Source organism: Anguilla rostrata, chromosome 4, assembly GCF_018555375.3.
Source record: "Anguilla rostrata isolate EN2019 chromosome 4, ASM1855537v3, whole genome shotgun sequence".
In the NCBI taxonomy this organism is placed as follows: domain Eukaryota; kingdom Metazoa; phylum Chordata; class Actinopteri; order Anguilliformes; family Anguillidae; genus Anguilla; species Anguilla rostrata.
In genome coordinates, this window is record NC_057936.1 from 38,029,563 (window position 1) to 38,054,451 (window position 24,889).

The 24,889-nt window shown below is 42.1% G+C and overlaps 1 protein-coding gene across 4 annotated transcripts; it reads left to right on the plus strand.

Moving 5' to 3' along the window:
- The first annotated feature begins 2,466 nt into the window (after positions 1-2,466).
- On the plus strand, positions 2,467-24,506 carry LOC135253357 (ATP-dependent zinc metalloprotease YME1L1-like). Of its 4 annotated transcripts, none has more exons than XM_064332537.1 (18): positions 2,467-2,748; positions 4,709-4,828; positions 5,634-5,828; positions 6,093-6,177; positions 10,074-10,183; positions 10,672-10,822; positions 11,183-11,290; positions 11,976-12,149; positions 12,873-13,025; positions 13,176-13,308; positions 16,197-16,259; positions 16,614-16,726; positions 17,532-17,687; positions 18,220-18,371; positions 18,651-18,777; positions 19,079-19,152; positions 20,108-20,194; positions 22,874-24,506. In XM_064332537.1, exons 1-18 carry the CDS (start codon positions 2,716-2,718, stop codon positions 23,015-23,017), a joined length of 2,178 nt encoding a protein of 725 aa, XP_064188607.1. In that variant the 5' UTR covers positions 2,467-2,715; the 3' UTR covers positions 23,018-24,506. The 4 variants fall into 4 exon arrangements, with proteins under 4 accessions (XP_064188607.1, XP_064188608.1, XP_064188609.1 ...); XM_064332538.1 differs by having other exon boundaries at positions 2,472-2,748; positions 5,634-5,811; positions 6,082-6,177; XM_064332539.1 differs by having other exon boundaries at positions 2,473-2,748; positions 11,183-11,266.
- The last annotated feature ends 383 nt before the right edge of the window (positions 24,507-24,889 follow it).

Sequence of the window (24,889 nt, forward strand, 5' to 3'; positions counted from 1 at the left end):
TTGCCTGATCACTTCAACAGTCAAAACTAGAATTATGAAGAAAGGCTTGTGTGTGCGTGCAAAGCGAAGTGGTGCGAAAGCATGTGAACTAAGCGTTACACTGACTAATGTGGTACTCAAAATATTTTCCTGAGGTTGGCAGGTATGTACTTGAGATGTTTCTACAACTTGATTGGAGTCCACCTGTGGTAAATGCAATTGACTGGACATGATTTGGAAAGGCACACACCTGTTTATATAAGGTCTCACAGTTGACAGTGCATGTCAGAGCAAAAACCAGCCGTGAAGTTGAAAGAATTGTCCATTGACCTCCTAGACAGGATTGTGTCGAGGTACAGATCTGGGGAAGGTTACAAAAAAGTTCTTCAGCATTGAAGGTCCCAAAAAGTACAGTGACCTCCATCATTCTTAAATGGAAGAAGTTTGTAACCACCAGGACTCTTTCTATACCTGGCCACCTGGCCAAACTGAGCAATCGTGGGAGAAGGGCCTTAGTCAGGGAGGTGACCAAGAACTCGATGACCACTCAAGTTCCTCTGTGGAGATGGGAGAACCTTCCAGAAGGACAACCATCTCTACAGCACTCTACCACTCATAGTAGAGTGGCTAGACGGAAGCCACTCCTCAGTAAAAGGCACATGACAGCCCATTTGGAGTTTGCCAAAAGGTACCTAAAGACTCTCAGACCATGAGGAACAAGATTCTCTGGTGTGATGAAACCAAGATTGAACTCTTTGGCCTCAATGCCAAGCATCACGTCTGGAGGAGAGCAGGCGCCGCTCATCACCTGGCCAATACCGTACCTATGGTGAAGCATGCTGGTAGCAGCATCATGCTGTGGGGATGTTTTTCAGCGGCAGGAACTGGGAGACTAGTCAGGATCAAGGGAAAGATGAACGGAGCAAAGTGGAGAGATCCTTGATGAAAACCTCCACCAGAACACTCAGGGCCTCAAACTGGGTCGAAGATTCACCTTCCAAAAGGATAACCCTAAGCACACAGCCAAGACAACGCAGGAGTGGCTTTGGGACAAGTCTGGGAATATCCTTGAGTGGCCCAGCCAGATCCTGGACTTGATCCCGATCAAACATCTTCGGAGAGACCTGAAAATAATTGTGCAGCAACGCTCCTCATCCGACCTGACAGAGCTTGAGAGGATCAACAGAGAAGAATAGGAGAAATACCCCAAATACAGGTGTGTCAAACGTGTAGCGTTATACCCAAGAGGACTCAAGACTGTAATCGCTGCCAAAGGTGCCACAACAAAGTACTGAGTCTAAGGGGTCTAAATACTTATATAAATGTGATATTTCAGTTTTCGCTTTGTCATTATGGGGTATTGTGTGTAGATTGAGGAGAATAAAAATGAATTTAATCAAGAATAAGGATGTAACGTAACAAAATGTGGAAAAGGTGAAGGGGTCTGAATACTTTCCGAAGACGCTGTGTGTGCGTGTGTGTGTGTGTGTGTATGTGTATGTATATATATATATATATATATATATATATATATTCCCAAAGTGGCACTGACAAGGGGTGATTACATGAATATAGTAACTCTAAACATGGTTATGAAGCAATACTTGTTGAACACTATGTGAGGAAGCTGAACATACAGCGCTGAACATAAGCTACTTGTAGACAAGCTGCCAAGTCTGCTAATACACATCCACTCCAGGCCTTCTTTGTCCAAAACATTATGAAGCTCACTGTATTTGCAAAATTAACAGATAAGTGGTTCATTCCAACTTCGCTTTTCAGTTATCCTATTTCATCATCAGAGAAGTTTTTGCTTCTCATACAATCCCTGGCAAACTATTTCAAGCATTAATCCACCTGCACCCCTAGAATGTGAAAAATTAAAAATAGATTCTATGAAGTGCCTGCAATTTAGTCTTTTTCAACTTCAGTGTCTTTATTTAAATCAGAATTGTTCAACATACTGTGAATTTGTTCAGACAAAGTCATTGGTCAACTGCCATACCCTTAAATGTATTTATTGTTCACTTTTTCTGTGCATTGCAGCATTTGCCTTTTGGATAGACTTTGAAGGAGTGTGAATGGAATAAATATCCTATCTTTCTATGTTACTCAGCCCATGTTCTTTAGCATTTTGCCCAGTAAATTTAGTGCTTGTAGGTAATAATTAAAAACAGCATTACTTTTGAAAAAGACTTGAATGATATATATATATTTTTTTTTTTTATTTTTTTTTTTTAATGCTGTTGTAAATTATTTCCCACATGCACTCCATTTACAGGGCAAAATGCAAAAGAATGAGTTCAGTAACGTACACAATTCGTTCGCCCCAGTTCGCACCATGCCGGTGTCTGACGTAATAATATTTAAACCGGTAGTAATAGCTCAAAAACATCTTTAAAAAGAAGACAAATATAAAATACACGGGAAACGAAAATATACAGGTCTAGTTTGCCTTGTTTTAACGGAGCTTAGCTTCCGGAGCAGCAAATGTACATAGCCGGAACTTCTTCTGTAATTTAGGAAAAGTCCTTAAAGCTGTATCTCAATATAACGACGGTGTTTTGTTTGACCTCTTGACGAATCAATTTTCATAATTGTCAGAACAGAGGAGGCGAAAGAAAGAAGTGTGAAAAACTGAAAGGGCGATAACATCAGTAGAGGGCGTTTAACATTAAGCCACAGGGGCAAACATCTAGGTATCTAGTTATTTTATTCGACCTAGACCTGGAAAAGATGTTTTCCCTCTCGACGACGTTACAACCACAGGTAAGAGGCCCCACATATTACGAACAAACGCTTTGTCCTATCTAGCTAGCTAGTTAGCCATGGTAACGTCATCTTGCCACAGAACATAAAATAAGCAGCCGGGTATGCAGTGTTTGAGCTAACTGGTTGTCTTGTTCGGAGTTATGATGACGTTAGTTGATTACAGAAACTCTATCAACGTTATTAGCTAGCTAGCTAACCCTTCCAGATGAAACAGACTGCCACCTGCAAAAGTTAAGTTGATATCTAGAATTGTTAGCTACATAGCTTGTAGCAGTGAGTGAATATGTCCTGGAAATTGTCCAGGGTGCGTTCGTTTATTCGCTGTCGGTTACCTAACGCTTTACTGGAATTGAGGTTATAGCTACTGTAGCTAACAATAGTTGGCCAGCTAGCTAATGCCGCAGTTGATAATCGACGTGACAGATGCACATAAATCGGGACTGGCTGGGCAGTCTAACAAGGCTAGTTAGCTAGGAGCTACCGTTAGTTAAAAAAAAAACTGTTTGTTGCCCTGCTGGCTACCGTCGGACATTGTGGAACAACATGCTTGCTGTTTTCTCTATATTTTTCAGCTAACCTTTAGCCGCTAGCAGTTCATTCCAACTACTCGAATTGGTTCATTGATTAATTTAAATTACGTAAGGTCAGTCCTATGTATTACCCAAGACCCCCTGCTCCGCATCAAGTACAGCAGGGAGGACTGAGACACGAAGGACAGTGAGTGAAGTGAAAATTTAGAGCGTAAGCACGAGGACGTTGTCACTTAACTAGGATTTGTTGTCACTTGATTTTTCTTAATGTGCTATTCATTTGTTTATCCGTCCCATGTGATCTTCTTGCATCTCTGGCTAATTTACGAGTTTGTTATCCATAATCCAAACGCGCTGTCATTTGATAAAATTTGTGGACATCTGTTGCTGCTGCCTGGTCTAATCCACGGATTAGTATCAGGTACAATTTAAAATTTCGCTCTTCTGACTTCGTTAAGAATGTTTAGGTATCAATTCTACTCGTGCATGTTGACAGCATATTGTGTAATTTGTGGCTGCACATCTCACCTTCATTACGGTACAACAGTTAGATAGTGTCACATCTTGTTTTGGACTTCCCATTCAAAAGAAGTGCTTTCTTTTTGTATCTCGCAATGCTACAAACGGCTGTGTAAATGGTAAAATCAATAGCAAATGTGAGACACCAAAAGGCTACTGGCTCAAACAAACAGGAGTAATTATTTTGTTATGGTTGAAGTCTGAGTCCCTTGTAATCTTAACAAAAATGCTTTGGTGTTCTGATCAAATATTAAAATATTTGAAAAAGCCATAGGAATGATTTTTGTTTTAATTTACTCATATTGGGCAACTTCAATAAAGCGTGACATCTCGTTTTTGACTTTTCATTCGAATTAAGCACTTTCTCTTTGAATCGCACAATGTTACCAACGACTGTGTAAATATTATGATCAGTACACAACACAAATGTCAGACTGGCTCAGAGAAAGAGGAGTAATTATTTTGTTGTGGCTCATGTCTGGGTCATCGCCTATTGTAACCATAAAAAAAGACCTGGGAATATCTGCATTTATAGAACACAGTGAATTTCTTTCCTGCATTTTGGCTCTTTTTTTCTGCATAAAAAACGATGAATGCAACCACTGTCTGCTGAGAATCAGGTGTGCCAAATTAGGTTTGAAATGAAAACCTACAGGATCAGCAACCTACTAGGTTGGGCAGCCCTGGCATAAAGTAAGGCTTATTTCTATGGGCCTCTGAATGAAGAGTTGAGAAACCCTGACCTAGAATATACGGACGATTGCCCGGTTTGACCCTTTTTTAATTTAATAATAATAATAAATAATAATATTTTTTATTTTTTTACTCTGGGCTACCTTTGGTCTGTTGTGCTTATGGGTGTCTGCCCTGCCTACATCATGGTTACTGCATATGTCTGTCACTTTTAGGTAACTGTTCCCCTGAGCCACCTCCTCAACACCCTCCATTCCCTGAAGAGTTTGGCCAGCTCCTCTATTCAGAGTCTGCAGAGGGAAAGGAATCTAGACCTGGACCTGCCATCCAGTGAGGTAAACCGTCTCAGCCAACCGGAACTGCTTTTCAGTCTTTTTGAATTTCAGTGACTTTCAGTCTGTTCAGTTGTGATGTCATCACCTGCAAGTCAAGGCTGTCTTTTTTTATTATGAGCTATGTGAGTCTGTTAGACAAGCACGGAACTGTCCAGACCCGCGGCGCAACTCACTTCTGCAGACACATTTTAGCTGACACCACCTGCGCATGCGTCCTGCTAAACAAAGCACCACCTGCGCATGCGTCCCACAAAACGTCCATCAAAGGTTGTCCGTGAGTGAGTGAGTGAATGACCACAATTTGCCATGCATAGCCACGGTGCCAGTTCCTGCGCGCCGTGGGAAAAAGGGACATTAATGTCTGAGGAAAGTTTGAATTCATAAATTGAACTTGAAGTGAATTTAAGTGTGTTTCATTCAAATGTGATGAAGTTTTGTCTACAGAACAGTTTGCTCTGTGTAAGCTAGTCAGTTGCAGCTTTTCCATTACCATTTGCAGAGAAAGTTGGATCAAGGGCAGGGGTCTTTCCAACAGTATGTAAATCACCTTTTACAAAGCTATGTCATAACTTAACATTTTAGTAAGCAGGGCTTTGCTTATCCAAAGCTTATCCCCTCATATAGAAGCTTGTCAGAACAAAGTTTATACCCTCCAGCAATAATGCAAACTCATTTTCATGTTTTCTTGCTCTTAAGTTTTTGGTAAATGGGTGGTTTGGGTATTGTAGTCCTGTAGTCCCCACATGCCTTCAACAGTAGACAGACTACATCAGACATTTCCGGTGTCCACTGTCTGTATCTGCAGCCAACGTTGAACCTGAGGGACCTGGGTCTGGTAGACCTGAGAGCCGGACAGCTTGAGGAGCTGGCGAGCAGCTTGCTGCCCAGGCCCTGCTTTGAGGAGAGCCCCAGCATCACCCCTGTCCGTCACAGCTGGAGAACATCCCACGTGTCCACAAACTCTTTTTTTAGGAACAAACATGGTATGACTCCCTCCCTCCTCACACCTGGCCACAAAATGGGGGTTTACGAGGGAAAATGACTAAGAGACATGAAACTTCTGAGAAATTGTGCTGAGTGCTCTGTGAAAAATGTTTTGAGCTTATTTATATTTAAGTGCATTTTTCTCATGTACCTTTGTTTGAGCATGCACTTGTTTTGTTGTCAGCCACTTGTGCACCAATCTGGTTTTAGCGTGCTTATATTTGTTTTGGTGTAATTTTCCTAACTTGTGTTTTATTTTAATGGCTTAGGGTTTTCCCACAGACCAGTATTTGGCTCTCCTGTGCTGTGCAGACAGAGCCCCACCCCCCTTCAGGCTGTATGTTCAGATCTGCAGCACTGGTCAGGTAAGCAAGGACAGTGGTAATGCTGTTGATGATGACAGCCAACACCAACGGTATAGCAGTTCACATAAGAAGGCAGCGTGCCAAAACTAGAGAGTCTGTTAACCTCTTAGCGCAAAGCCCCTAGTGGTTGGCACGCTGGCGTGCCGAGATTACTGAACTCAGACATTCAGTGCTACTGCAACCAAAGTATGAGTTAAAAACAGAAATGCGTTGTTTTAGTTTCGTTAGTAGACGATACACGACAACTATGTCGAATACGGAGTTTCGCAGCACCACCATTGGCGCTCTGGTCGTTCATTCATTTTAAATATTGAATAAATACACAACCTTACCATTGGTTTTACGCATAGAGATGTCCCTTTTGAGGGAGTGGTCATATATTGTCTTGGACAATCCGTTTGTGAAATATACGCGCATTTGTCATGCCTGGGTACCTTCCAAAATAGCTGTGCGTAATACCACACGTGTTGTTTACGGCGTTGTCGCCCTTTTTAGTACAGTCTGGCTTGATTGACAATTCATTTATTCAGTAGGTGAGAGTATAAGCTTTCTAATGATGTATAACATGTCTATATTTGCTTTTGGAATAGTGTTTTATAGGTCAGCGTAACCAGAAATTTTCTTATCATCGCATTCACTTAGGCATTCACTCTGTGGTAGAAGTAAAAGACGCTGCACCTAACGAAATGTGGTCAACAATTTTTCGTAATTTCTTGGAAAATACTATTATTATTGAGGACTTCTTGGCATAGCTAAGCTATGTTTGCTGATAGACTTAGCTGACATCGTTTTCTGGAGCAAAACAGAAGCGAATAGAACAGTATCAGGGTTTCCGCCAGTGTATTGCAAGCCCGGCGGCCCGCCGGGCCTAAGTTGACCCCCCGCCGGGCCTAAGCATCGGGGAATTAAAAAAAGAAAAAGAATGTATTTTTAAGATGTTTTTTAAACAACAGTTACAGTGGGGCGGCTCGGTTGAAAAGCTCACCAGCGACATCTGTTGGTTAAAACGTGAACGCTCTGTAGAAAAGCAGGTCTGAAATCAGTGTTCTTCACCCTCATTGTGCGTAGAGTGACACTCAACACTAGACACTTCCAACTATCACAAGCTAACGTTACCTAGCAAGCCACCATTTCTTATTTAGTAGGCTAACTAACCTCGTTACAAACTGCGTTATCACTTCATCTTGTCGGTAAGTACATTCTTTTTATATTAACTTAAGCAGTGTGTAGGTAACGTTAAAATAGTAGCATGAACGTAACGTTCGATATATTGTAACATTACATGACTTATTAATCGCCATCGAAATAACAACTTCACTTGTTTATTAATAACATTAGCTTGATGACATTGATGTGCACGACAACGTTGCCATAAAATTTTTCCCGACCGTGAAAACTGCCTGACTTGTTTACATTTTGGACAGATGTGGCTAAAGAGAAAATCCATCATTGTTTCCATCGCAGCACTTTTGACACAAGTAATATCGGAAAAATCTTTAAATTTCTTCTTATGGTGAAGAGTGCCTGACCCGCAACCGTATAAATGTGTTAACACAGCGGCAAAATTAGGCTATATCTAGAAATACCATCTTTGGGGAAAAAACGCTACGGTTAAGGGTCAGGCACTCGATAAGAAGAAATTTCTGGATTTTTTTCTATATTGCTTGTGTCTAAAGTGCTGCGACGGAAACAACAAAATATTTACTCAGGAGCCACATCTGTCCAAAATGTAAACAAGTCAGGCAGTTTTCACGGTTGGGAAAACTTTTATGACAACATGGTCATGTAGCTAACTTAGCTAGCTAGCCAAACAGTCAGTAACACAGATACTTGCTTTGTGCCATTTAGGGATAATATCAAGGAGGAAAGGTAGCCTACTGTAAAACCTTAGACAGTTTTTTAAATGTTTAAATGTGCCCAGCATTCCAAGGCTTGATGTAAGATTCAGTAGCCAATCAGGACTTGAATACAAGTTTTTTGTAGAGTGCAAAAACCTTGATATTATTTATTTTAATTTTAATTTCTTTTGTTGTTGTTGAAATGTGCCCAGCATTCCAAGGCTGTAAGAATCAGTAGCCAATCAGGACTTTTTTCAAGTTTTTTGTAGAGTGCAAAAACTTTGATATTATTTATTTAAATTTAATTTAATTTCTTTTGTTGTTGTTGAAACCACAGCATTCCAAGACTGTACATTGTTGCCAGATTCTTTGTAAGACTCTGCTATGCTGTAAATAGTTGTTGTTTTTTTAAAATGTGTGTTGAATAGATGACTTATTTATAACAACATTCACATTACGTAGTCATATTTTCAAATGTCCAGTCAGCTTTTAGCACTGACTTAATGTAGGGCCCTATGGAATCTGTGTAGCTTTTTTAAATTCTCAATTCCGCGATTCTGTCCGTGATTCTGTTATCACAGAAACTATAGGGCCCTACCTTAATGCTGCCATCAGTCTGTCGCTGGCCCGCGCCGGGCCCCCATCAAAAAAGACACTTGGCTGCCGGCCCGCGCCAGGCCGCTGGGCCCTGTCAAAAGATACTTGCCACCGGGCCTAACAACTTTTCTGGGGGAAACCCTGAGTATCATTTATTTACTGTCTCTGTTTCCATCTACTGAACATAGATACGATTCATCATTGTTATGTAAGTATTACTGCTCAAAATATTTTGGTTATATATGTAATTTTTGAAATTGAGAGTGTCTTTAAATAGGTTAGTGGTATTATATAATGTGGATATTTCACACTGTAATGTAAGCATTAGTTAGTAGTGTAATAGTTTTTGTGAAGCATGCAACAGTGATGACAAGTGTGTTGGAACATTGGCAAAATGTGGTGGATGGTTGAAAATTGTTTTCATGTCGTCCCGTCCCCATACAAGAAAACATACGAGAGTACAGAGTATAGAAATACATACATGAGTTAATTATTACACATTTAGGTACTGTACCGCATTGTGTGACAATATTTTTGCATTATTTTTTAATCTGATAGAAATGTTCCATCTTAAGCCTGCATAAGGGGCTCATGTATATGCTTTATAATGGACAAAAAGCATTTTATTCATTTTTGGAGAGATTTTGGATATGTTTCTGGACCCCTAGATATTTTAGACCACTGTACTGATGGAGAGCTTGTAATTCCCACTTGAAAATGATGCAACAGTGAGTTTCTTCAGTCAAAACAGTTGATCTGTAGTGAAATACGTGAATATGTTCTGATTTACAGCAATGTATAATTTAGACATTTTGGATAGATTTGGAGACGCTGGGTACACTGCTTAGTTTTTGCTTCATAAATCTATATTAGTTCTACATATCCACCCTTAGATTTTATGAACTTGTTGTCAAGAAGTTTTTGATCCAGCACATGTATAGTTTAACCTGCTGTATATATGCAATCTCTCAGTATTTCATTGCAAACTAAAGTGCAAATTCATTTTTGATTTTTTGTCTAGACATTTGAATTTTTGGTACTTTATTTCTTACAAAATTATGAATATAAATTAATCTGCATTAGTGTTGTAAATTGTAAAAATGTCTTGCTTCATTTAAGCCATTTTTCAAGTCTCTGTGATGTTCACATCTGGAGTTCTAAAGAGTACCCCCTAAATGGGCTAGGATTGGCCAGATTTGGCATGTGCGCTAAGGGGTTAAGGTTGTCTAATTTTGGCTCGTGGGAAACACTGGTGATGTCACCGTTGTATTCATTGTTACAGCATATATGGTATAAAAATCTGACAGCCTTTATCATTTGAATACTACAGTGACAACGGAACACATTTTTGCATTAGTTTTGGAGGTTTCAATCATTGGTGTACTGTCTGAAGGGATTGATGGGCTTTTTATTTGAAAAAATTGGTTTATTTTATTTAGTCTTTTTTCCCATTCATGTCAGTGTTGATCCAGAGTCGAGGTTTTAAGACGCTGAAATCCAAAACCAGGCGGCTGCAGGCTGGCTACGAGAGGCCTACGGAACCTGATGGCTACACTCCAGCCTTTATGAAGGTTTGTCTCTGCTGTGCCGGTCTCTGTTCATCTCGTCTCGCTCGCATATTTAGCACATTTGGCTCATTAGCCCTCATGAAGGCTTGCCTTCACTGTGCTGATCTCCGTTCATGTTGTCTTGCTCACATATGTAGCACATTTAACACCCTCTCAGTTGGCACAAAATTCAGACCGTGTTGGTAGATTGCATGGAATACTACCCAAATATCTTAAGTTTGGTAACATTTCGAGTCACACTATTGGACAGGAGCGCTTGCAGGTTTTAATGCTTTAGTTGAACTTGTGTTTTAAAAAGGGACTGTCTTCAAATGCTGAATGGTGGTGGACGCTCCCACCATTCTCACTCACTTTTACCTCTGCATTGTAATCATCCTTACCTACTTCCTAAAGTTGTCAGCCTACAGTCTAACTTTTATGGTTAAGGTTATGTTTTTGGTGTCAAAAGTCGTAACCTAACAGAAATGATAAAAAAAAGTGGCAACCCGCAGGGTCTGCTGATGAGGGACAAGGTGCCTGAGGCAGAGAGCATAGACAGGCTGGTGAAAATGAAGAACCTGCCCGACACCCAGCACGACGCCTTCAAGACCGGATTTGCGGAGGGATTCTTGAAAGCCCAGGCCCTGACCCAGCGAACGCAAGGCATGTCCGGCATGTCCCCCCCCCCCCCCCCCCCCATAAACTGTAAGGTGTGATTCAGGCATTGCATGTTTAGGTTGGCAGAGGAGGGGGCCTGCTCTGAAAGTTGCCCGCTAATGCTGGCCATGTTTTAAAACAATGCCATTTTCAGCCAGGTTTTAAATAAACCCTGAGCCTCTCTGACCTCTGTAATGATATGCAATATTACTTTTTTGTTATTTATGGCATTGCGATACCCTGACCAGTCCAAGGAACAATTCTTCAAAGTGGGCACTAGATGGCGGTGCTGTACTGTACATGCCTCTGCTAGTTTGTATCGATTCACCCTTATCTGTTCCCTTTTATTTTTTGAATGTGTGACAGATTCTTTGAGGAGGACACGGCTGATCTTGCTGGTCCTCCTGCTGCTGGGTTTGTACGGGCTCTCGAGAACCCCCTTCTTATCGGGTAAAGGCTCCTTTTCTGATGCTGGTTTGTCTCAGTTTTTTACCATTTCTCATCACTCACAACATAAAACCATTGTCTTGAAATTTGTCCTTAAACAAGGGCCTGTTCTGAAGTGATTTGCTTTTAAGTGAAAGATGGCTGAATTGGTTTAAAAATGAGTGCTGCATGAATATTTGGCAACCCTGTTTTCGGATGTTTCGATGTTTAAAAAAAAAAAAATTGTGGCCACTTGTTCCTGTTTCCAAAGGAATGTGGTAAGGCCTTGGTTAAATGACTGAAACCTCTAGAAAGCCTGAAATGTCTTGCATTTAGCTTCCAGGGAGATGGCTGCCTTTACATAGTTAGATCTGTCTTGAGTTTTAAAATTATTATTGCACCCTCAAAATGTACTAATCATTTAATAGTGGAGGAGGTGCTGTGCATTTTAATCTTAAAAGTGGTTCATTTTCAAAGCCTGCAGCAAATGACCCCCATGGCATATGTGACATTTGTATGCGTAAAAGCCGAAGTGATGTTTGACAAAACCCTGACTGAAAACTGTGTGCAGAAGAGTGTTTCTCTCTGTCCTACCCCTCCCACCCATCTTGGTGGTTGACAGCCTATTTCCAGACACTGTTGCCTCCCGGAACTCGCATGTTCTTGAGAGACCTTTCAGGGCTGCCCTGTGGCGTGCGGCCATCCACTCTTATTCTCTCGCCCTCCCGGACAGTGCGGTTCCGCACCACATCGGGCCTGGATGCCGCGGTCGACCCCATCCAGATGAAGAACGTGACGTTTGAGCATGTGAAGGGGGTGGAGGAGGCCAAGAACGAGCTGCTGGAGGTGGTGGAGTTCCTCAGGAGCCCTCAGAAGTTCACTGTTCTTGGCGGGAAGCTCCCCAAAGGCAAGAATGGCTGCCACTCTGAAACGCTGTCCTCGGACTCCACACCTCTGCCATTTAGCACATACACCATGTACCTAGGACAGGCATATTTAGCACATTCACAGTGTACCTAGCACATGCATTTGTAGAACATTTTGCACACTGTAATTTAGTCTGTAGGCTGCATGATGTACACTTGTTATGGACCTCTTTTTAAGATGAGTCTTGAATAAAGTTGAAATGAAAAAAAATGAAAATGATGTACCTATGACATACATATTTAGTGCATTTAACATTCTGTCATTATATGTACCTAGGACATGCATATTTAACACATTGGCATTTACTACATATATGAAATACCTAGCATGTATATATTTGGCATCTTTAGCACACTGTCACTTATATGATGCACCTAGCACATGCATATTTAGCACGTTTCGCCGCACATATATCTAACTGGAGCTTTCAGAGTATCGTCCTCCCTTTGAAAGTTAACTGCAGGGTAATTTAGTTAAATTGAAGGTAAGAACAGGTTTACTATCTTTGTGACCTTTACAAGCCAGATTTATGAAAGCGTGGTTCTTAGTCCAGCAGGACCGTTTCCTTGAGGTTTTCATGTGCTTAATTTAAAAAGACAAGTCCAGACATGAGTCTGGATCCTGCTGAACCTACCGTCATACACTTGGACTGGCTCATAAATGTACAAGTTTACAAATTTGCACGCTTCCCCCCCCCCCACAGGAATCTTGCTGGTGGGCCCCCCAGGCACTGGGAAGACCCTGTTGGCACGGGCTGTGGCAGGAGAGGCAGATGTTCCATTCTACTATGCCTCCGGTTCCGAGTTTGACGAAATGTTCGTGGGCGTGGGGGCCAGCCGCATCAGAAACCTCTTCAGTGAGTCGCCCTCTCCTGCCCCTCTGACAGGCGCTCGCTCACACATTTCATCAGATGGGCTTTGGTCCTTCGCCTGTGTGGCTCGATTCCTTTCTCTCTCACTCACTCACACTCTTGTTCTCTGTCTCGGTCTCTATCCTTGTGTCTCAGGGGAGGCCAAAGCCAATGCACCGTGTGTGATCTTCATTGATGAGCTGGACAGTGTCGGGGGGAAGAGGATAGAGTCTCCCATGCACCCGTACTCTAGGCAGACCATTAACCAACTTCTGGCTGAGATGGATGGGTAAGCGCTGTTCACAGAGTGTTCTGTACCCGGGAACAAAACCATGGATTGTGACGTCACCATGTGCTTGGTGAAAAGCATTTTGAAGCTTGGGAAGTGCAGTTCGTGGGTGCCGCCATGTTGTACAAATCGGAGCCAGCGACTGCACAGTAGGGACATGCCTAATTCTGCCCTGCATGCATTGGTGGGAGTTTTCCTTTGGATGTTTAGTATTGTTCTGCAAAATTCTGCATGCAAGGCCTCTATAGGATGCTTGTCCCACCTAGTGTAGTTGTGATAACTGAGTGGACCCCATACTTCACTTCCATATAAGGCAATTGGTTGGATTACACTGTCAAAGATTTTAAGCCAAATTCTAATTGGTATGTCTATTTTGTGAAATTTTTTTCTAATTGCATGAAAGGCTCTGCAGGCTTTTTCTTTTAGTGTATTCACTGCCAGACCAATGTTTCCTGAGGCACTTATTTTGAGCCCCAGGTAGTCATAGAACAGGGAGTGCTCTAGTGCGGTGTTTCCTAGAGTGAACACATGTCTGGTTTCCTGAGATCTGGGTTTCTTTTGGAATATCATTATTTTAGATTTTTTAAAGTTTACTGTCAGTGCCCAGTTCTGGGAGTATTGCACCAGTAAATCCAAATGTTGCTGTAGCCCTTCTGTGGGTGACCGCAACACCAGGTCATCTGCATAGAGTAGGAATTTAACTTCCTTGTTGTTTAGGGTTAAGCCAGGGGTAGCAGATTGTACCATCTGGACAAGACTGAGATAAGGGGAACTGGACTATTTGCCTATGGTTGTGTGAGCAGGCTGTTGGCTCTCTGGAATGTTGCCATCTGGACAAGACTAAGATAAGGGGAATTAGTCTCTTTGTCTATGGTTGTGGGTGTGTGTGTTTTGGGGCCATTAAGGGTGAAAAGATCATCAGGCCTCTGGCAAAATGGTGGGGCAACTACTCTTGACAGTACCACAGTGCCTATATGTGGGCCTCTCTGTCATTCCACTTTTAATTTCTTTTTTGGATCTGGACTCTAAACTGTCTGTTTATAATATTGACAAACCCCGTAAAACCTTACAAACCATGCACATGTTTTCATTATATTGCTGTATTATGCCTTATGTAGTAATAACATGGATTGCATGTAAAATGGTTCAACAAAAGGGTATTTTCATACACCATAATATTACATTCCCTTGACATGTTTGGTATGGACGTACTCAGGGAAATTCAACAAATTGAATGAAATATGTTTCATACCAAATAAAATTTAATAAAACATAGTTTTTCCCTGAGTTTCCGAAACTATCACAATGGAATGTCTGGTAATCATCTCCTTTTCACATCCCCCCACTAATTGTTTTTACAACAGCTTCCAAACGGTGGGGGCCTAAATTCCAGATTTCGTCATCATTCGTCCAGGTTCATTTATGGCAATGCCGCCTAGATCAAACGCGTGATTTGGCTTAAATGGAAGGGAGACAATCCTGTCAGGGAAGATCGTAATTGACTTCCCACACTGCGCATACTCTGTGTTCCGTGTGTAGCTGAACAGGCTGGGTAAGAACTTTTTACTCTATATATGTTCTAGAAGTTTTGTATTTTATAATAGATTGTGAATTCTAAGCTAATGACCTACCTGCCTGTTAATAAATTCTTCTTATTTTTAACTTGCGTGGTCTTCGCGACTGTAGTCCATTTTATATTCTTTTCAGCCAAAATTCTGATTAAATACTCAGGGGGACAATTCTGACTAAGACCCACTGATCAGGGGTCTAGTACAGCGAAAGTCTTTAGTGAGGTCCTCAAGTTAGATAGGCGACCACGATCTGCCCGCTAACGGGATTGGTGTTGTATTGGTTCTGGAGTTTCTGGCTTAAGAGGACCGTTGGGCGTTATATGTCGGTTCTTGTCAAATTCGCCTTAAGGAGCCCAATAAATGTGCACTCTTCTGGGCTCATAACTGTCTATGCAAAAATGAATGCATGTATTATGGTGGTCAGCCTTCTACCCTCTGTAGGCTTTGCCGAACTGAGATTTAGCAATAGTGCTAATCCCGGGAGCATATATTGAGGAATGATGGCACAAGATAGTCGAGTGTAACCACTCCAAGCTCCACGTATAGGTAAAACCAAATTTTAAATTCTAATTTCATTTGGAGTGAGATAATTACGAGAGTAAACCATAGTAACTGTTATGCTTACTTGCTGTGGTCATAGATATATTTGATGTGTTTTGCTCATTTGTGAGTATTCTGATGCTCCCATTGGAATATTGACAGTCCGGCGACAGATCAGATATATCTCTGATGACAACATAGCCCCGTTTGCGAACGGAGAGTAACAAGAATGTTACTGGTCCGTTTCAGGCCAGTCTTAAGCGGGATATGAAGCAGCGCATTCATATCTGACCCGTGGCGACAGATCCAGTGCATTCTTAAGTATAATTGTGCCCTGTTCTTACGAACAGAGGAAAAATAAATAACATCTCTGGTTTCGACTCACACCAGCCAAGGGAAAACACGCTGTGCCTTCCCCTCCAGCTACAAACCCTCATTGGTCTAGCTGTGAGGTGTTTACAACAAGGAAGTGAGCTTCAAAAACACAGGCCGGTTTTGGCCGCTTGGACAAAAGGAGCGGTGCCCTGCTGGCACGTACACTAGTCTACACTAGTATACTCTTAACCTACCAATCTAAGTGGCTGCTCATAATTGCAAGTGAGCTAAAATGAGAGAAAATAAGTTATTTAAAAAGTAAAACATGGCAACAATCTCAAAAAAACGCCAGGAAAGTGGTAGAATGCACGTCTGTTACTACCCGCTGAATTGAAACGGCTGGTGTGCGGTCCTGTTTGTCTGAAAGGGAGGGAACTCACTCGACGGTCTCGTCCTTCGCAGGTTCAAACCAAACGAGGGCGTCATCATCATCGGAGCCACCAACTTCCCTGAGGCCTTGGATAAGTATGTTGATGTTAAACGACATCACTTCTCCTACAGGCATTCCTACCCCCCAGGCCCTCTTAAGGGTTCAGTGGGTCACAGTGGCCTACTGCAGAGGCTCAAAGCTCTCTGAAACCTCGCATCGAACATCAGTCACATGAGGAGGGAAAATGTAACCTTTTTTGCTCCCTTCCCTCGGTTATCATTCTGTAAGTTCTGAAGCCATTTTACTCCTGCTTGTGTAAGGCTTGTTATGGAAGGTAGATATTTCTGCACAAGACTGAGCATTGTAGTTGTGTGCTCTTTAGCATCTGCAGTCCATGACCCCAACCTTTTTTAATATTTATTTATTTTTATTTTTTACCTCCCGCCCAGTGCACTGGTGAGGCCCGGGAGGTTTGACATGCAGGTGACAGTCCCCCGGCCTGATGTGAAGGGACGCACTGAGATCCTGCAGTGGTACCTGAAGAAAATTAAAGTAGACTCTGGTATGTTTAATCCTTTAAGGTGTATGATCACAAATATGTGATCACATTCTAATGCTGATGTTACGATTGCTACTGGAAAATGAAAGCAGTGGAGTTCTGGAACGCTGACTTTAAATTTTGAAAAAAAAAAAACATTCCAAAAAAACCTACTTTTCAGTGGGTTAAGAAGCATACAAAAAATTCCCTCGCCTCAGCATAGATGAAGTGTTTGCCGTTGATGCGCAAGGACACGCCTGCATGACATAACAAAGTTTCAAGCGGGGACCTATAAGCCAAAAGCAACCAATTATCCATAGCGCTGCAGTCATCCATAGCACTACAGTACATCAGAACTTAACGAGCAGTGTAACCTAATATTGCATCTTGTGCGTATATCTTAATAGAGATCTATGATACTACATCAGGTTAATGAGCCCCGTAGCCCTATGGTTAACCTGCACAGCCATAGTGCCTAGTGGGAATCTGTAGATGCACATGCGACTTCACTGAGGTAAAGGTGGAAAATCTAGGTTCAGAAAGTAAAAGCCCTCCCCAGTATTGTGTTCCTTTCACCTGGATTTGTTACTTAGCGCAATTCTTCTGCTAGGAGGTGGAACTAATTATTGAAATCAGCTGGCTGGAAGAAACACATTTACTTTCTGACCCCTGGACTTTCCACCTCTGCATTCGGGATGTGGAGTGTTCTGGCATCGGGGACAAAGCAGATGCCCACAATGTCAAATATAGATACATGCGTGCACCACACTACCGTAGTGTCGGCCGCTGCACTGCGTACCCTGACGGCTGTCATTCTGTCATCCCCCAGCCGTCGAGGCGGAGATCATCGCCAGGGGAACGGTAGGCTTCTCCGGGGCGGAGCTGGAGAACCTGGTCAATCAGGCCGCCCTCAAAGCGGCAGTGGACGGCAAAGACATGGTCACCATGAAGGAGCTGGAGTTTGCCAAGGACAAGATTCTCATGGGTGACCGCTCGTTTCGGCATGTCAGAGAGTGGGCATTTCACAGTCCTCTACAGCAGTGTGATGAGGATGCCAGTGTGATTAGGCCAAGACAAATTGGCTTTAAGTAGCACTTTCCTTTCCTGGGAGGGTACCACAGTGGAGGGTAGATGGACGTTTGAAATGGTCGATGCGATAAACAGTTTTGTACTTTAGGTTTCTCTGTGTGAGTACAGCTGAAAGCAGGTTCACTCTCTTGCGCTCTGACTGATTGAAGGTCCTTCTGAATATTTCAGCAAAGATATACTTCCCAAAATGTGTAAAAAGAAAAAAAAAAGTATAGTAAGTAAGCTCTTATACCCTGAAGGGCATGATTGGATGATTCAACACATTGGTGGCAAAAGGAGTGATTTTTCCTGTGTGAAAAATGCTAAATGTAGTTGCAGTGTTCATTGGCTACGAATCACGGCCAGGAAAGGCCAAATTCAGAAGCAGTCTCTTGCTCCTCCGCTCTCTCCCTCTCATACGGCTCTTTATTCCCCATCCCCATTCGTAGGCCCGGAACGCAAGAGCGTGGTGATCGACAAAAAAAACAAGACCATCACGGCGTACCACGAATCTGGACACGCCATCGTCGCGTACTACACCAAAGACGCGATGCCCATCAATAAAGCTACAATCATGCCACGGGGCCCCACCCTGGGCCATGTGAGTCTACTTTCAGTCTCCTGTGTTTAACATGGCGACTGGTGTCATCTTTGTGTTACAGCTCGGTGCCGTCTTACACATACAGCATGGAAGTTACTCTTATACGCAGCATATTGTACATATATGCGGTAGTCAGTTAAAGCAACGATTCGGCATAAATATTTGGAGTAATCGCGCAAAGCTTAAAAGAAAATGGATATGAGTGCGTTGACAGAAAGTGGGCATGAAGCCCTGGCTGTTTTAAGGCGGGAGCATCACCAGGCCGCTCGTCCCCTGCAGGTGTCCATGCTTCCGGAGAATGACCGCTGGAGCGAGACGCGCTCTCAGCTGTTGGCGCAGATGGACGTCAGCATGGGCGGCAGGGTCGCTGAGGAGCTCATATTCGGCAATGAGTACATCACCACAGGTGAGGCTGCTAGCATTAGAACAGGAAGGCCTATACCAGCCTAAACCGACCTTTTTAGTGTGCCTAGCTCATATTTGGGAATGAGTACATCACCACAGGTGAGGCTGCTAGAATTAGAAGAGGAAAGCATATACCAGCCAAAACAGACCTTTCGAGTGTGCCAAGCTGATATTCGGGAATGAATGGATCGCATTTGAGGATTGGAACATAAGAAAAAGCACTTGTACACTTCAGCTAGCCCTGCCATTTTTGCTTGTCTGGAGTCTTGCCATTCAGCTCAGTTTGTTCCTTTTATTTGCAGGTGCTTCCAGTGATTTTGATGGTGCCACTAAAATAGCAAAGATGATGGTGACAAAGTTTGGGATGAGTGACAAGGTGAGACGATGCACACGGCGCACGGTGCGTTGTTAACTAGAAAGTCCATGTGTTTTTTGGGGTGACGAGACATGGCAGTGTTTTGTGTCAAAGAAATCGAAAACTGCGCCAATATGGCAACATTTTGGATTCGAAGCCGACAAAAGAGGTGCCGCTACACTCTCATTCATGGGCTCTCATTATGTTCTGTCATGCCTATTTTGATTAGGGCTCCTAAAATGATCCGGGTGACGCAATTACATTCTAAAACAGTTGTTATACCTATTGTGCCGTACTTAAAGTTTCATTGCAGCCATAGACCGCAGCGTCCGTTGCTATGCCGACGCAGCCAGCCTTGCTACATACTTTGGCGATAAAGATTCTAAGACAACTCTGCAATTTCTCTGGTTTAATGGGTTATTTTCCAGCCTGAAATGCGATTGTATAGTAAATGGCTGCACATGTCATCTAACTTGCAAGTAGTTAGCTATCTCCCTGGATATTAATTAAATGTTTTAACAGAAAATAATATTAAATGCGATTTTATCCACGGAAATGGCTATACAAAAAGGCTAAATAAATGTTGTGGTCGCGATCGCCATCGTAGACGTCAGAAGGAAATGTCACTGACAAAAATTTAATATTTTACTTAACTGAACATTCTAATGCTGATGCAACAGTCTACTGGTAATTGCAAGCAGTGTAGTTCTGGAATACTGACTTAGAATTTTGAAAATACATTCCAAAAATCATACTCTTCAAAGGATTAAGAAAACCACAAACTGATTCTTAACTGAACACTCTAGTACTGATGTGACAATCACCACTGGTCATTGAAAGCAGTGGAGTTCTAGAACCCGACTTTGTTTTTCAAAATTCTTTCAGAAAACTTGCTCTTCCACAAGTTACTGGTTTCTTGCACCTCATACCTGTGAATGGTCCAGGCAACAAACCCGCTCTGTTTTTCTTGTTCCAGCTGGGGGTGATGACCTACAATGACCTGTCCAAACAAAGCCCCGAAACTCAAGCTGCTATTGAGCAGGAAGTACGAGTGCTGCTGAAGGTAAGCCCGTCTGCCCCCAGGGCCGTGCTTTGGGAGGGCTGGGGGACGGCCGTGAAAGCAGGTCAGGGAGGAACGGCTGCCTGCCCTTTCCGAAAGCCTCCTCCAGGGGCCAGAGTCCTTAACCTCTTAGCGCAAAGCCCCTAGTGGTCAGCATGCCGAGATTACTGAACTCAGACATTCGGTGCTACTGCAACCAAAGTATGAGTTAAAAACAGAAATGCATTGTTTTAGTTTCATTAGTAGAGGATACACGACAACTATGCCGAAAACGGCGTTTCGCCGCGCCACCATTGTCGCTCTGGTCATTCATTTAACACGCCCCCTCCCTGCGGTCTCATTTACAACTACACCCCCCACCCATGACATAATGGACAATATTGTCTATCTTGGCATTCATAAAAATATTCTTTCACCACTAAAAAATCGCATTCCGTCATATCAACAAGATAAACCCTACAATATCCCTAAGATGTGCCAATACAGCAGTGAAAACGCTGCTCACTCAATAACGAAAAAGTTTTAAAACATGATACCATTTCATTCTACAGTCAATGTCTGGGACTAAATATTGAATAAATATACAACCTTACCGTTGGTTTTACGCGTTGAGGTGTCCCTTTTGAGACTGAGCGGTCATACATTGTCTTGGACAATCCCTTTGTGAAATATACGCGCATTTGTGATGACTGGGTATCTTCCAAAATAGCTGTGCGTAATACTACACCTGTTGTTTACAGCGTTGTCGCCCTTTTTAGTACAGTCTGGCTTGATTGACAATTCATTTATTTAGTAGGTGAGAGTATAAGCTTTCTAACGATGTATAACATGTCTAATTTTGCTTTTGAAATAGCATTTTATAGGTCAGCGTAATCGGAAATTTTCTTATCGCATTCAATTACGCATTCACTCTATGGTAGCAGTAAAACAAAAACGCTGCTAACGAAACGTCAACTATTTTTGGAATTTCTTGGAAAATAGTATTATTGAGGACTTCTGAGCATTGCTAAGCCATATGTTTGCTGATAGACCTAGCTGACATCGTTTACTGGTGTAAGACAGGAGCGGATAGAACTATATCATTGATTTCCTGTCTCTGTGTCTATCTACTGAAAACTGATAAGATTTTGTCAGTGCTATGTAAGTATTACTGCTCAAAATACTTCGGTTATATATGTTATTTTTGAGTGTCTTTAAATAGGTTAGTGGTATTATAATGTGGATATTTCACACTGTAATGTAAGCGTTAGTAGTGTAATAGTTTTTGTGAAGCATGCAACAGTGATGACTTGAGAGTTGGAGCATTGCCAAAATGAAAATTGTTTTCATGTCGTCCCATTCCCATACAAGAAAACATACGAGAGTACGGAGTATAGAAATACATACAAGAGTTAATTATTACACATTTAGGTACTGTACCGCATTGTGTGACAATATTTTTGCATTATTTTTAACCTAATAGCAATGTTCCATCTTAAAACTTCATACGGGGCTCATTCATATGCTTTATAATGGACAAAAAGCATTTTATTCGTTTTTGGAGAGATTTTGGATATGTTTCTGGACCCCTAGATATTTTAGACCACTGTACTGATGGAAAGCTTGTAATTCCCACTTGAAAATGATGCAACAGTGAGTTTATTGAGACAAAACAGTTGATCTGTAGTGAAATACGTGAATATGTTGTGATTTACAGCAATGCATAATTTAGACATTTTGGATAGATTTGGAGACGCTGGGTACACTGCTTAGTTTTTGCTCCATAAATCTATATTAGTTCTAAGTATCCACCCTTAGATTTTATGAACTTGTGGTCAAGAAGTATATATGCAATCTCTCAGTATTTCATTGCAAACTAATAAAGTGCAAATTCATTTTTTATTTTTTGTCTAGACAATTGCATTTGTGGCACTTTATTTGTTCCAAAATTATGAATATAAACTAATCTGCGTTAGTATTGTAAATTGTACAAATGTTGTGCTTCATTTAAGCCATTTTTCAAGTCTCTGTGGTGTTCACATCTGGAGTTATAAAGCTTTAAATAGGGTACCCCCTAAATGGGCAAGGATTGGCAAGATTTGGCTTGTGCGCTAAGGGGTTAAAGTAGATGAATTTGCAGTGTAAGCAAAGCATGTTTCATAAAAGCCATATAACTATTACATGGGTCATTCATATGCATATTTAGGATAAATTAACACAAACCGTAAGTAAGGGTTCCCTAATGGCTCGGTCTAAGACACTTAAAGCCAGCAAGTTATTGCTGGGGTATTGCTTGAAGTTGACTGGCGAACTAGTTAAGCTAATTCATGAGCTTGTCAACTGGCCACCTGCAGTCTGCTTTCAGCAACTGCACTTGAAGGTAAACAGCGATGTGGAAACGGTGACTTTAACATCGAAGCATGACATCACAGCTGTACCCAACAGCGGTGAGGTCTGCCTTTCCTGTTCAATGACTTTTAATGACAGAAATGTATTAATGGCTGGCAACTCACAGGAAGAAACTGCCTGACTGGGGTAACGAGGGAGGCGAGGTAAAGAGAGGGAGATAGTTGCGGGACATCCAGTTGGCAGCTGTCATGGTTCCCATGGTGACGGGCGAGCGGCGGAACCCCTTGGCCTGAATGTGCCACAGCATTTTTCCACCACGCTCTCATGCACATTAACAATCTCTTCACATAACAGGACTCGTACGAGCGTGCCAAGAGCATCCTGAAGACCTACAGCAGGGAGCACAGGAAACTGGCCAACGCGCTGCTGACCTACGAGACGCTGGACGCCAAAGAGATTCAGATGGTGCTGGAGGGGAAGGAGCTGGAGTCCAGATGATGGCATCTCCTGCAGCAGGGCAGGGTTCGAGCAGGGGATTTTCCTTTCTGTAAATAACTACGTACCACCGCAGCAATGGAGCCTTGAGAAGAAAAGCAGGAACTCTGAATACAACCCTTTTTTTTTCATTTAAAAAAAAAAAAAAAATTAGATCAATCAAATGGCCATTTTTTTTGCTCCCCCATTCTGTACGAGCAGGTTGCCAGGGCTTAGCTTCTAGGTCCACAGTATCTCGAGCACAGCAGCCAAGTGACTGAACCTCCACAATGTGCAACAGCTTGTCCACCCCACCTCTTTTCTAGTGGTTAGTTCTCGGTCCTTAATAGCAGCGGAGATTTGTGCCGCTGTTTCCATGAATTTGATCCAGAGAAAAAGTACAATAATTGACCCAGCTGGACTTGCAGTGTTGGAGTATCATCAGTCTTTCCTCATCTCTCTAGTTTGTCTCTGAGTCCATTGCAGAGTGGGCGTGATATGGGGAGGTTTGTCCAGGCAGGCAAGGGGAGGAGATTGTGTATCAGAATGGCCAGTTTAGGAGGGACTGTGGGTATAGTACAATGAGATAATAAAGTTGGCCATGGTCAGAATTTAGCACTTAAGGGAAGCATATCACTTATGGATGGTTTATGATGTCTATGATGTGAAACAATTTTTTTCAGGGGGGTAGACAAGTGAAAACTATGGCTTTAAATTGCAGCCTTCCTGGTATTCTTTTTGCTTAAATGTATCAGAATATTATCTGTACATATGTCATACAATAAACATTTCTGTTCAGTGTACTTTACATTCGCACTGGCAGGCCCACTACTTGGTCAGTCTGTCCCATAGATCTCAAGGTTTTGGAAATGCATTCATAGTGAAGAGGACTTTGCTGTCAAGGAGTCTGTGATCTGTTGATTTTCAGCAGGTTTTCCTGGTGGTGGGGAAGGAGGAATTGTATTACAGATTCCCAACAACAATTTGTCTCAAATGTTGCATTTTCACCGAGTTTATGTATATGGAATACAGCCTTTGGATTTGATTTGAAGGCCGTTATTTTGAAAGGTATCCATTTTTTGAAGAGAAGAAGATTTGTAGGAAAACACAAAATGCTTAATTCCTGAACAAAGCGAATGGACTGCTCTCGCCTTTCTCTGTCTAGATTAAGTCGCTCAGTCGTAACTTTTTGGGGACAACTGAACAGACAAACATAGTTTTTGGTGGAGCTATTCTTTTATCCAGTCTGTAACTTATTTATGTACTTTATGAAGTACTTCAGACTTCACTTTGCCTCAATTACAGGTTTTAAAATTTTCATGTCTGTGCTTTCACTGTGCCCAGGCCTGCCTGTGTGTAGGATCCGAAAGGGGGGCCTGTATATAAGTGTGTGTCAGGATTGTCTGTGTTATGCACTGCATCGTTTGATTTTTAAATGAACCCCCTGTGCTTCATGTTTGTTTGATTCAAAAATATTGCGATTTAAAGTTTGAATAAATCATATTCTAGCAAATTGGGCTGCCTGTGTGGTGTGCTGGCTGCTTTTGATATTTCTTCGGACTGATGGTTAACACATTAATGGTGCGTTGGATGTATTGAAGTGATTTTTATTTTTGTGCCCTGTGTAATTGCCAATCACATTGGGTTATTTGCAGGTCTGGAAGGAAAGTGTAAACTTCATTTTCCTTTAAAGCTAATCACCGGATGATTATCGATAGAATCCTCATGTCGGCATGCTTACTTACCCAGTGTTCAATGGACACTGTCATAGAATTCAGAAACAGTGGTTTAGGTGGAAGTTGCTTGTGAGTACTGGTATGAAGTCCGTTTTGCATTTTCCTTCATAATGGTTAATGTTAGGATTTTGGTAGAGTTGTCAGGCTCTGCACAATTGTA

Excerpts from the sequence above, each read along its gene's own strand:
- LOC135253357 (XM_064332537.1), top strand. The coding sequence starts at position 2,716 with ATGTTTTCCCTCTCGACGACGTTACAACCACAG. Across the intron at positions 18,372-18,650 it reads GGGGCCCCACCCTGGGCCAT|GTGTCCATGCTTCCGGAGAA; the intron begins GTGAGTCTACTT and ends CGTCCCCTGCAG. Across the intron at positions 19,153-20,107 it reads AGTTTGGGATGAGTGACAAG|CTGGGGGTGATGACCTACAA; the intron begins GTGAGACGATGC and ends TTCTTGTTCCAG.